Source organism: Lepidochelys kempii, chromosome 2 (genome assembly GCF_965140265.1).
Source record: "Lepidochelys kempii isolate rLepKem1 chromosome 2, rLepKem1.hap2, whole genome shotgun sequence".
NCBI lineage: Eukaryota > Metazoa > Chordata > Testudines > Cheloniidae > Lepidochelys > Lepidochelys kempii.
The window spans coordinates 237718857-237732548 of NC_133257.1; the positions used below are offsets into that span (position 1 = coordinate 237718857).

The window sequence follows — 13692 nt, forward strand, 5'->3', positions numbered from 1 at the left end:
CATACACAGAAAACGTGCGTGCAATTAACACAATTGTGCAAGCAAATTGCAAATGGGTATGTGTGCACACAAAAGACTAGTGCAGTGAGCTATTGTGTGTGCAATTATGAATGCATGTTGTTACATATATTTTTTGGCTGTGGATTTCAGGCCTCCATTTCTAAAAAATTGGCCCTTAAATTGCAAACAAAAATAAAACATTGAACATATGCTCTTTTTCATTAATCAATTGTTCATACTTAAAAAGCATTTATTCCTCATTACTACATATCACACATTTTTTATTACAATACAGGCAAAGTTTGGAATTTTAATTCCAAACCATTAAGCCATTTTAAGCCTGGCAAGGAACAGCAGTAACAAAATCTGAAAATGTTTCATAAATGATGAAAAACATTTTTTTAAAACCCTCCAATGATGAAAGGATATTTTTTACTTTACCCTCCCCCCCCACGCAAATTAATACTGATCTCAAGACAAGTAGAAAATCTTTCAGCTTAGAAAGGCATTATCAGGGAAGATATAAAATACTGAAAATAGAAGCTTAGAATGAAAACTACCTTCTCAGCCATAATTACACCATTACTACCTTAATTGCTTTCTCGGGATCTGATCCTACAGGGCATTGAATGCACACAATTCTTACTGAAATCAACCAATATTGAGTGCTCAAATTCTGGATGTAAACATTATCTGTTGGTTTTGTACCTGATATTTATAAAACTTGAGGTTAACACACAGATATAATTAAGATACATCTATTTAGGCCTCAAAACTGCAACTGGTTCTCCACAGGCTGAATCCAGCACCCACACAGAGCCACACTGATATCAGGGGGCTTTGCAGGGGTACAGGGGTCCACACACTCAGAACCAGTTACAGAATTTGGGTCTGTTTCCTGCTACATCACCATCTTACTTAATATGACAAAATAACAGCCAGCTGTTAGAAGATCCAACTATTTTACAAAGTGACAATTTTGAAATGCAAACAAGTCATGAAATTATAATCTCAAATGTTCGAGAACAGTAGGTGGGCTCTGGGCTGGGGGTGCAGGCTCAAGGTGGGGTCAGAAATGAGGGGTTCAGGGTGCAGGAGAGGGCTCCAGGCTGGGGCAGGGGGTTCGGAGTGTGGGAGGGGGTGCAGGCTCCATCTGGGGGTGTGGGCTCTGGGGTGCGGTGGGTAGGGCTGGGGATGAGGAGTTTGGGGTGCAGGAGTGGGCTCCGAGGCTAGGTAGGGTGTTGGGGTGTTGAGGGGGTGTGGGCTCTGAAGGGAGTTTGGGTGCGGGATGGGACTCCAGTCTGGGGCAGAAGGTTGGGGTACAGGAGAGGGCTCAGGACTGGGCATGGGGCTGGGGTGTGTGCGGAGGTGCAGGGTCCCAGTGGCACTTACTGCAGCTCCCAGGAAGCCGCTGCCAGGTCCCTGCAGCCCCTAGGCACATGGGCGGGCAGGTGGGCTCTGCACACTGCCCTTGCGCATGCAGGCTCCACCACGGCAGCTCCCATTGGCCATGGTTCTTGGCCAAATGGGAGCTGGAGAGCCGACACTCGGTGAAGGGGCAGTGTGTGGCGCCTCCCTGGCTGCCCATGCGCCTAGGGGCTACAAGGACCTGGAGGCTGCTTCCAGGGAGCTGTGTGGAGCTAGGGCAGGCAGGGAACCTACCTTAGCCCCGGGGCCCCGCTGCTCCTCCAACCGGACTTTTAACGGCCCAGTTGGCAGTGCCAAATGGAGCTGCCAGGGTCCCTTTTCAACCGGGCATTCCGGTTGTCAACCAGATGCCTGGCAACCCTATGTCAGAGCAGAATTGTGACATATCAGCATACTATGATTATTTTTAGGGATTAAAATAACTAATCATTAGATTACAGATAAATCTCTTTAGATGTACAATAGAAGAAACTCCGAAAATTTAAACCACAGAACCACCCATATTTTCTTCAAGTAGAACTATACTATACCACATATATTAGAGATCTTTATAGTCTGTACTGCATGAAAACAAACAGAAACACTAGAATTAAATGATCATTAAAATCACACATTTACCTTAAAGATAGCACTGGCACAATGCATCTGAAGTTCCTCATTTTCACCACTCAGATTTTTCACAAGGTTTTCAATCATCCTCTCTGTCTTGATTGCAAGTCTGTAACTTGGCTATGAATGCAAGTTAAATTTTTATTTACATATATCAGCAAATAAATAAGATTGTTGTCATCCTAAAAACTAGTGCACTATTAATGTAGCTCCTAATCCTGCAAAGATTTGTGCATGTGATAAACTTTATGAGTTTAAGCACGAGTAACTAATCTGACTAACTCTCTGGCTGCTAGGCTGCACAGCCTTGATCATGGGGGTGGCTCTACTGATGCTGGCCACTAGGCCGTACTACTCTGAGATCCAGAGGGGTCATGCAGACTTGGCCATGGGGCTATAACGACTCTTGCCCCATCCCAAAAGGGGATGGGGCATGCATGACCCATGCCAGTCATAAATACATGGTGTCAAACTTCCATGGCTCTGGAAGACATTCAAGAGATTTACTTCAAAATAGTTTATTCCTGTTTGAGTCAAATATTTTTCAAGGCTCTCTTCCATGTGATTTTTTTTTATGAAACAAAATCACATAAGAATAGAGCCACTGTTACTTCCCTTGTTATAAGTAAGGCTGGTTGCCCTGCCCATGTGAAGGCTGACCAACATTTCCCATTATAAGACCCTGTTTTCACTTGCTTATAACTTTGCCAAACTTTAACTGTTTGGATGCAAGGAGCCTCTGGCTTTTTTTTTTTTTTTTTTTAAATTTCAACCAAAATGGTTCAGCTACTCCCAAGAACAAGGCTAGGGGAAAATATGCTGTTTTGCCCATGTTAAAAATTTTTCACAACCTTTTCTTTGAAAAGATCTAGTGCTCTCATGCTGTAGAGCAGGGACTTGAAATGTGGCAGAGCGCTGGCCTTTGTTTGGAGATGTTCCTTACTTTGACCCCCTTGTGCTTAGCATTATGCTACAGTCTCTAATTACAAGGTCATATACTATTTTTCCACAGCACTCTTGCCTCATGAAGTGCACAAAATGGACCAGGGTTGAGTAGCGAAGGAGGCTGTTTTCCATAGGACCTTTGCCACATTTATTGCATAATTTGGAAAGTATGTAGAAAATGAAACAGGGGATTGCAGAAAAAGAAAGGAGGTTCTCATGGTAAATGCAGCTGATTGCTGCCCTGGAGAATTGGATTCTATCCCTACCTCTGCCACAGAGTTCTTATGTGATGCTAAGCACGTCACTAAAACCAAACTTTTCAGAGGTGGTCACTAATTGTGTATATTCCTCATTTTCTGGGTGTTCAATTTAATAATTTAGGGTCTGATTTACAGAGCACTCACAATTGCAAAGTGAAGTCAGTGAGAACTATGCTTTGCACATATAAGTGCTATATATTGGTAAGTACTCAGAAAAATCAGGTCATAGGTGTCCCAAATTGGGCACTCATAATTAGTGGCTACTTTTGACCTTAATATTGCTGTGTCTCCACTCCCCTTTGTAAAATAGTGATAATATAGGGGCAGAGGGTCTCGGGGGAGGTCAGGGGCTCCCTCCCCCCGGGGTCTGGGAGGCAGGAGCTGTGGGGGCACTTTTGGGGGCCCCGCAATCCCAGAGTGGCCCAGGGGATTAGCGGGGGGCCGGGAGCAGCCCGCTCCACTTCCCTCGCCCCGGCCCCAGCTGTAGCCGTGTCACTCGCGGGAGGGGGCTTGGGGGAAGGGATCCCCCCGCACTCACCGGCAGCAACGGAAGCGGAGCAGCCTGGCCCCATCCTGCTCACTCGGCCAGCTCCCAGCTGCGGTGCTCCGCTTCCCACTGCCAGTGAGTGCAGGAGGCGTCCTTTCCCCAATCTCCCCACACTCACCAGCGGCGGGAAGTGGAGCGCCGTGGGTGGGAGCTGGAGGAGTGGAACGAGCTGGGGCGACATTGCTCCACTTCCCACTGCTGCCAGTGAGTGCCTGTCAGGGGGCGGGAGGTGTGGATAGGTGTCGGAGCAGTCAGGGAACAAGGAACGCGGGGGGCAAAGCAAGTTGGATATAACACGGTGAGATTTTTTGTCTCCTGTGGATCGTGTTATATCGGGGTAGAGATGTACTGAATAGCTGCTGAGTATTGAGCACTTTCCATCAACTATGCACTGAATGAGGCTGGGGTCCTGTGGAAAAAATAGTATGAAATCATGTGCTCATGATTTTGCAACTTTAACGATCTACTAATGTAGTTTTTGTGTGTAATTTTAATAGTATGCTTGTAAAAATTCTGTGCTTATTATAATAGCAATTCTCTATATAGTTCCATATTATTATATAGAGCTAAAATACCTTGTCCATTTTAAATATAAACCACTATTTTTAAATCTTAAGGTCTCAAAAGTGACAAAAGTCAGGAAATGCAAAGTTAGGAACTACAAGGTGAATTAAAACCAGGGTGTCACAGTCCTAACTGAATTTCCTGGCTTTCATTGGTTTAAATAAGATACTTACTCTACTTAAACACAGGACCAAATTATGCTCTCAGGTACACTAGTAAAATGCCACTGAAATACACTAAGTGGGGTTGCACCAATGCAACTGAGAGCAGAATTTGGGCCATTATTTTGATTTTGATTTATTTTCTGTTCTCTTAAAGAAAGAAAAGTCATTTTAAAGTTGTAAAATGCATATTATTAAGTTCTGACCATTAGAGCAATCTTCCTGACCATATTTTATTTAGACAGATATTTTAAACCCACACCAAAAGAGCTCAAAGTTTGGCAGTTTTTAAAACCTGGATACATCAAGGCAGTACAATCTGTAATGGAAATTTTGAAGCAAATCATACACTTTCCTTTACTCCTCCTGAGACTGATAAGATGCTCTTTGTACAAAGCACATGTATAATGTAAACTATTTAACTTGTGCAGTGATGGGATCATCATCCTGTCTATTGATCCACTGTTAGCCTTATACATATTTTGAATTCCCACATTTACCTCCCTAAGAATATTGTGTTTCCAATTCAGCTTTCTGCCATTTAAGTATATTACTGGGCCAGGATGTAGCTGTGACAACTTTTGAAAATCCACTTTACAAATTTCTTGCAACAAAAACAGACATTTTTGTCAAATATGAAAAATTTACAAAAATGAAAATTTTGAATTATACTAGTTTCATATACTTTCTCTCACAAATCACCCTTGGCCTCCAGCACAAATACTATGTGATGACCGGGCCTTACAGCCTCATAAGACATGACCTTCATTAAAAAACTTGTATAAAGCAAACCCACAGTACCCACTCTCCTTAGTCCAGTGTTGTCCTTTAGATGGGACCAAACTACTTGATGGAATAGAGCGTTCTTCCAAAGGGTATGTTGCCCAGATTGACTTATTTTAAATCACAGTCTGAACCATCAGTTTAAAAAGGTTAGAAGTAGACTAGTTAAACTATGGGTATGTCTACACTGCACTTATACTTCACATGCCCAGCAGGTGTAAATAGCAGTATCAATGAGGCATGGCTTAGGCAAATAGAATAGAGCAGTGGTTTTCAAACTTTTTTTCTGGTGACCCAGTTCTAGGCTGGGGGTGCAGACTCTGGGGTGGGGCCGGGGACGAGGGTCTTGGGGTGCAGGAGGGGGCTCCAGGTTTGGAGAGGCTCAGGGCTGGGACAGGGGATTGGGGTGGGGGTTGGAGCGCAGGCTCCCGGTCAGTGGCACAGCGGGTGTGCTAAGGCAGGCTTCCGACACATGTACTTACACATGTAGTGCCTGTACTCTACATGCCGCCATAAGTGTACACATAGCCTAAGTAGTTGTTTGGCTTACCTCGGATGCACACTCTTGTAATGTCCCCACCACAGGTGTTAACATGTTTGCATGTGGGGACTTTAGCAACCGAGCCAGCAATGGAATGCCTCCAGCCCTACGAATTGCTTCTTTATTTTTGGTGCTTTTGCTACAGCTCCAGAGCGCCAAAGCCCCACAGCGTGCTACTTCAATATCTTTTTCCTGATGTGGAGTCAGATTGGCTGATCCCAATGGAACACAGTCCAGTAGCCCAACCTGACAAAAAACAAAGAATTCTTAGTGTATTTACTGTTAATCAGGAAGAATGTAATTATATTGCATTTTAATGATATACAACAATTTTTTTCTCCTGGCTAACAAATGACTTATCAAGTGGAAAAAAATACATAAATACAGTAAATGTGAGGATTTTAATATCTACTTACTAGTCTCTTGATTCCTCCATGCTGTCTTACTGTCCTTCGTGCTCGTTTAAACCTGGCAACGTTAGCAATCGTTTCAGCTGCCAAACATTTCAGATCCTTATCTGGGGAATCTAGTATTTTCACCATTATTTGTAAGCCCCCAAAATCAGCAACTGTACGTCTGATTTGTGAATTCAGACTAATTTCCTTCAGGATTTTTAAGGAACCAATCTAAACAGAGGAAGATATTAAATGTGAGGCATTATTTAAGAATATATAATCATTTTAGCTAGCAATCATTTAAAATAATGGATTATCTAACATGTTCTCTCTTTTAACTGGAACCCATTAAACAACACTTCTTTATACCATATATTCCATGGGATGTGGTGGGGGGGGAGAAGAGTATTCTAATATTAGCTAGCATATACACAGCTCAAGTTATTTAGACAAATTTACTTACCTTACATTTAATTTCTTCTGTATCAAGTAAATTAATTAATACTTCAAGACCCCCAACATCTCTGATGGCCAGTTGACAAGTTTCTTGAGCCAAGTTAAAATCTCTCATTGAACATAATGCAATTACAGTAGCTGTCTGGTTACCTCCCTAAAATAATGTAAACATTATTATAGCTACAGGTAAAATACAACCTTATTATTATATAAACATACTGAAACTGACCCTATATATCAGTTCTTGGCCCTCTACTATTTTAACATTTGTATCAGTGACATGGAAGAAAACATACAATTATTACTAATAAAGTTTGCAGATGATACAAAAATTGAAGGAGTAGTAAATAATTAAAAAGACAGTTCACTGATATAGAACAATCTGGCTTGCTTGGTAAGATGGGTGCAATCAAATAATGTGTGTTTAAATATGGTCAAATGTAAGGTCATACATCTACGCCAAAGAATGGTCTACTGCAATCTGGAAAGCACTGAAACTGAAAGTCTGAAGGGTGAAGGTGAATAATCAGCTGAACATGAGCTTAGAGTACAATGCAGCGGCTAAAAGTGCTAATGCAATCCTTCAATGTATATACAGGGAAATATTGAGTAGGAGTAGGGAGGTTATATTATCTCTGGATATGTCACTGGTGCTACCATTACTGGAATATCATCTCCAGTTCTGGTGTCCACTGTATACTGTTGATAAATTGCAGAGGATTCAGAGAAGAGCCACGAGAATGATAAAAGGATTAAACAATATACCTTATATAGAGAGAGACTCCAGGAGCTCAATCTATTTAGCTTATCAAAGAGATGGTTGAGGCATGATTTGATCACAGTCTAGTAAGTATCTCCATTGGAGAACAGAAATTTGATCATAGAAGGCTCTTCAGTCTAGCAGACAAAGGTACAACAAAATCCAATGGCTGAAAGTTGAAGCTAGACAAATTCAGACTAGAAATAAGGCATATATTTTAACAGTGAGGGTAATTAACCATTGGAACAATTTACCAAAGATTGTGGTGGATTCTTCATCACTGGAAATTTTAAAATCAAGATTGGATGTTTTTCTAAAAGATATGCTCTAGTCTAGTTCTATTAGATGGAAGCAGGAATTAATTCAGGAAAGTCCCATGGTCTGTGTTATATCAGAGGTCAAACTAGATGATCATAATGATCCTTTGTGGCCTTAAAATCTATTAATCTATAAAACCCCTATATCCAAACATCCCTTTGAACTCTACGAAAGTTGGGCCCACATCTAGATCGGAATTTTGCAGCTCAGGTCCATGTCTCTTAACTGAAATTGATGATATTGCAAAGGACTTTGATATTGCAAAGGAGGATAATTTCCTAATACATGCCTGGCACACTGAAATTTGGAAAGTCACTGAAAAAATGGGTTGTGATTCCTAATCTGAAATGAGTAGATTTTATGAGAAATTTACTTTATAGCTTCATAGCATGCAGCACTTTCCTTAAAACAATACAAATAAAACAAAATGGTAGGTCAACTGTATATAAACTGATAAACACCTAACTCTAGGTATCCTACAATGGCTATCACAAAAGTTAGCTAGGGAATACATGAGAAAACAAACCAAACTATGAATGTGAGAAAACTATATGCTAGGGTTTCCAATTAGAAACCCTACATTTGACAAGCTTGTTTTGTTAATCAACAAAGTTGATATGAATGCAGTCAAATATCCACAGATACAAGAATCCGCTCTTACAAAAACTGCTCAATCACAAAGGACACACTCTGATGTCAGAGATATTTATCTTCTACTGGGAAAATACCTAAAAGTAAGTCTGTGTTGTTGTAGACATGTCAGTCCCAGGATATTAGAGAGACAAGATCTGTGGGGTAATATCTTTTATTGGACCAACTTCTGCTGGTGAGAGAGATAAACTTTCAAGCTTACACAGAGCTCTTCTGGAAGCTCGAAAGTTTGTCTCTCTCACCAACAGAAGTTAGTCCAATAAAGATATTACCGTGTTACTAAAGGAATTCTCCGGTCTTCACTTTGTCTGCCTGATTTTTATTCTGAATAAGCAAAAGTCACTCCACCCTGAGATGAATGCTGTGGACACTGAGCATGCTCAGCAAAAAACCCAGGATTTCTAAAATGGTGCCATGGCAAATAGCCATGGGGCGCGGGGGTGATTGGCAGAATCACAGCTCTGAGGTAAATGACAACAGTCAGCATCAGTGTTCCCTCTAATTTTTTACGTCCATGTGCGGAATTTTGTTATGTGCACAACATGGAGGTGATGTGTGGTGGGGGTGCGGCAGAGGGGTTCAGCCTGTGGGAGGGGCAAAGGGTTGGGGTGTGGGGGGGTTGAGGGCTCTGGCTGGAGGTGCGGGCTCTGGGGTGGGGCCGGGGATGAGGGGTTTGGGGTGCACACTGTCCCAGGGTTGTGGCAGGGAGAGGACTCCCCCCAGCCCTCTCTCACCACAGCAGCTCAAGGCTGGGTGCAAGGCGCCTCTCCCCGACCACGGCAACTCCGACAGGGGTGGGCTGAGGGAGAAGTGCATTGCCTGGGTCACAGCAGTTCCAGCGGGGCTGGGCTGGGCTGGGAGAGGGGTGCCTCTCCCTGGCAGCTCTAGGGGGGCTGGACCAGGGCAGGGGGGGTTCCTCTCCCCAGCAACTCCGGCAGGGCTGGACTGGACCAGGGGAGGGGCTCCTCTCCCTGGCAGTTCCAGCGGGGCTGGGCTTGGCCTGGGGAGGGGCTCCTCTCCCCAGCCATGGCAGGGGAGGGGCTTCTCTCCCTGGCAGCTCAGGCTCGGCTGGACCAGGGCAGGGGAGGGGCCCTTCTCCCTGCCTGTGCGGCCCATGATAGCCTGCTGTGCAGCCACGCAGCTTACAGGGAACTTAGGTCAGCATGTGCAAGATTAGTGGCTACTGAGCATGTGCAGTAAGGAGTGACAGAGAGGTCAGTTAACTGAGCAGCTAGCTGGCCACAGCCCATTCATACAGGTCACAACTTGTTTTAAAGGTCAGAGCTGTTAATCAGAACTCTGAAGTAATGGTTGATACTGGGCATGTACATTTCTTAGACAGGTATATTAGAAGAACATTACAGTGCCGCATAAAAGGCCAGCTAACAGCAAGCAGGTTTGCAGAAGAAGATCTGCACTGGAGAGAGAGATTCAATCAGGAGAAGATGGGAACTGGAAGCCAGCAAAGAGAAAGCCACTGGACAGAAATCAGAAAAGCTGCTGCAAAGAGAGAGAAGAAAACCAGAGTGGAGCAAAGCTGGCTGACCAGGAGCTGAACAGCAACAGTGATTAAAGATTTACAAAGCAGCAATCGAGATTTTAAAGGGATACCAATTGATTTATAAAATAAGCTCAGGACGGGATTAATCTTTTGTGGGCCCCGGCACCTGGACCATAGCTCCGCCCTCTGCTCCGCCTGCACTCCCCACCGAGGCTCTGCCCCCGCTCGGCCTCTTCCCTCCTGAGGCCCCACCCATGCTCCACCTTGAGGCCCTGCCCCCCACTCTGCCTCTTCCCCCCCAAGGCCCCTCGCATGGGAATGAGGGGACAGAAAGAAGCAAGCAGGGAGCGAGGAGGGGAAGGGGCGGAGATGAGCAAGCAGCAGGAGGGGCCTTGGGTGGGGCGACAGGTGGGGTGGGGGTTGGTCAATGGTCCAGGCATTGGGGCCCCTTCTGAGTGTGGGCCCGGTGCATTGTAAACTCAGTACTTAGTAAATTGGCCAGTTTTTGATATAATTTTTAGTATAGTATAGTTTAGCACAGTATTTATCGTGTGTATCCTTGGAATGTTTGTTTGTGTTTTGATTGTATTTTACTTATATAATATTTAAAGTATTATTTAAGAACTGCTGTCAGCGATTTCATAGAATCATAGGACTGGAAGGGACCTTGAGAGGTCATCTATTCCAGTCCCTGCACTCATGGCAGGACTAAGTATTATCTAGACCATCCCTGACAGGTGTTTATCTAACCTGCTCTTAAAAATCTCCAATGATGGAGATTTCACAACCTCCCTGGACAATTTATTCCAGAGCTTAACCACACTGACAGTTAGGAATTTTTTCCTAATGTCCAACCTAAATCTCCCTTGCTGTGATTTAAGTCCATTGCTTCTTGTCCTATCCTCAGCGGTTAAGAAGAACAATTTTTCTCCCTCTTCCTTGTAACAACCTTTTATGTACTTGAAAACTGTTATGTCCCCTCTCAGTCTTCTCTTTTCCAGATTAAACAAATCCAATTTTTTCAGTCTTCCCACTGACCACTTGTAACAAAGCGCTACGCTCAGAATCATTTAAACTATATGTTATGGTAGTCTGAATGCTCTTTAACTTGCAATAAGGGATTGGTGTCAGGGATTTTGTGCCTTGTTTAGAATTTTTAGATTATATTGTATTGGGGATTATTAGTTACTTTTGTAACCCCTTTGGGGTTTAGAGAACATGGCCCCTTTAAATCTTTTTCCTGAGGGGGAGAGCAAGAGAGTGTGTTGGGAGCACACACAGACAAAAGGGCTGCAGCAAGCAGGCCCACACAGAGTGAAGCAGTCAAGAACCTGCCTGAAACCTGGGAGGGACAGAGAGGCAGATCTGGGACACCCCAGGACAGGAGCCAGGAGGAGCACTGTGCCAGGGAGGAATCACCTGAGAAGGACAAACCGGAACTGGACCCAGTATCACTACTGTCCAGAGCTGCATGGGGCTGTGAGTACTGGGGCTCGTGACTTTGCATTGGGAATAAGGAGGAAGGAATAAGGAGGGAGGCTGTTAGCTAGTTAAGTGAGGAGGTTGTCATTTTTTGTGGCTTTGCAGAGAGCACCGCTAGAGGGGTTTGTTGGGGAAAGTTTGCTGACCCCGAAGACTACCATGAGTACCTAAGACTCACTGGACTGGAACTTTGCCCAGGACTCCTGAACTCTGTGTGCAGACATATTGCTCAGTGTCTGCCCTTTCACACTGTAGTACCACTGGGCCTGGGGGGCCCTGTGTTGAATGCAATGCTGTTTTACCACTCCCCTTATATTTTCCCATTTTTCTCCTTTCATCTCTCTGTAAATAAGTATTTCCCTTTCCTATATTCATTGTACTTTTCCGGTGTGTGTTCACTCCGGGGAGGGGGGTTGGGGAGAGGGGAGGAGAGTTGGAACCGGTGCCCCTGGAGTGGAAGAGACTTTCCCCGCTGCATTCCTGCACGCACCTTCTCTTGGTGGGAGCTGCCTGCAGAGCAGACTCCATCTTGGCCATGAGGGCGCTAAAGTTACACTTTAATAAAAAATATTTTGTTTTGGAAAGAATACTGCCTGTGTCAATTACCTTATCAGAAGGTTATATCCATGTCCTTTAGTGTTTCCTTAACAACCCTGGGAATTTATACCTCAGGAAGGACAGACTAAGGGGACAATCGACAGGCTATTATAGGGGCATCCCAAAATCTATTTTTCAGTGTAACAACCTCACCCACCTTGTCTCTCTAAAAATAAGCCTGATTGTTTGTTTAGTCATTAGTATGGTTCTGATTCCACAAGGTAATTAAGCATGTGCCTAACTTTAAGTATTAGGTAAACCTATTGAACACAGTACATTCCATACCAAAATACTGTGTAATGTTTTCAGCAGCTTTCCTAGAGAAATAATTCCCCCCCCCCAACATATCATATAGCTGGCTTGTCTAAATGATAGAAAAGCCCAAAACTACAGCAAACACTGTGGTCTGAGAGTTCAAAAAGGCTAACAGTTGTCCTTTTACAAAATATATAATCTTAATACCATAGCTCAGGCTATAGATATAGTCTAAACTTGCTTTGCTTTATAACAAGGTGTTTAAAGACCCATGTCATTTCATTTCTTTACGCACATGTAAGGAATGTGTGTCTAGCGCTCCAAGTGATGTCTTTTCCTTTAAGGAATATACTCACTAAACTTTAACTATATTTTAATTTATCATGCAATAATTCATGTTATAGTTATTTTTTACATATGTAATGGTTGACATATGATATTTGGTATGTTCCAAGTATTTAAAAAAAATTCGTATTCTCCCATATTAAATAAAACAGAACATGCAAAATATTAATGTATTTTGTTTTTCTGCTTCTAAATTGCTTACACAGCTTACTATACATTTTTCAAGCAAAACCACTACAAAATATTTTTCATATGTCCCAAAACATTAGTTCTACAGCATAAATAATACTACTTGTGACCACAATAATTATTTCTCTTCCTTGTAGTTATCATTACACAAGTCATACAGCATAGATTTTAACAAGCATGGAAATAGTTAGCTCCCCATTAAACTTAAACAAAATTATGTTATACCCTTTGAAATCTCATGTGTTGTATGCAAACTGAATTCTACTGGCACTTCAACAATCAAGTTTAAGACTTTAGATTAAATGCAGATTTAGTTTAAAATGTGATCTCTTCTTATATAATGATACAGTATAAGTATCCACAAATTAGATGAAAGTAAAATATAAATTCTAAAACAGGATGTGTGCTATGCTAATAAAGCATTTTCTAGCCAATGTCAGTGGAGTAATTAGAGTTCTTAAGTTCAGTATTAAGGCACATGTCACACAGTTGAGAATTACAAAACTATAAAAAATGGCCACACACAAAAAATCTTATCTTAAAATAAAATATACTTCAAAGTTTGTCTTTCCTTTGTTTTTTGCTTTTTAAATTTATTGGTTCAATAAAAGTGAAATTTAATGGCCTTGGCTGGGATGATTTAGTTGGGATTGGTCATGCTTTGAGCAGGGTGTGTGTGGACTAGATGACCTCCTGAGGTCTCTTCCAACCCTAATCTTCTAAAAGTAAAACTATTTCCCCATGTTTATCCCCCCCTCCCACTCCCCACTGTTCCTCAGACGTTCTTGTCAAGTGCTGGAAATGGCCCACCTTGATCATCACTACAAAAGGTTCCACCCCACCCCGCTCTCCTGCTGGTAATAGCTCACCTTACCTGATCACTCTCATTACAGTGTGTATGGTAA

General features: G+C 42.8%; 1 protein-coding gene across 5 annotated transcripts in view; it reads right to left on the reverse strand.

Moving 5' to 3' along the window:
- ODAD2 (outer dynein arm docking complex subunit 2) overlaps nt 1–13692 on the reverse strand; it is a 198908-nt gene that overhangs the window by 109614 nt on the left and 75602 nt on the right. For all 5 annotated transcript variants that reach the window (XR_012157599.1, XM_073334342.1, XM_073334346.1 and 2 more), the window contains exons 11-14: nt 6697–6843; nt 6255–6464; nt 5848–6084; nt 2047–2157 (exon numbers count right to left, since the gene is read on the reverse strand). Coding sequence is in view for 4 of the 5 variants with exons in the window: in XM_073334342.1 (XP_073190443.1) it covers nt 2047–2157; nt 5848–6084; nt 6255–6464; nt 6697–6843 (705 nt within the window). In the remaining variant the exon portion in view is untranslated. The remainder of the gene's footprint in view (nt 1–2046; nt 2158–5847; nt 6085–6254; nt 6465–6696; nt 6844–13692) is intronic.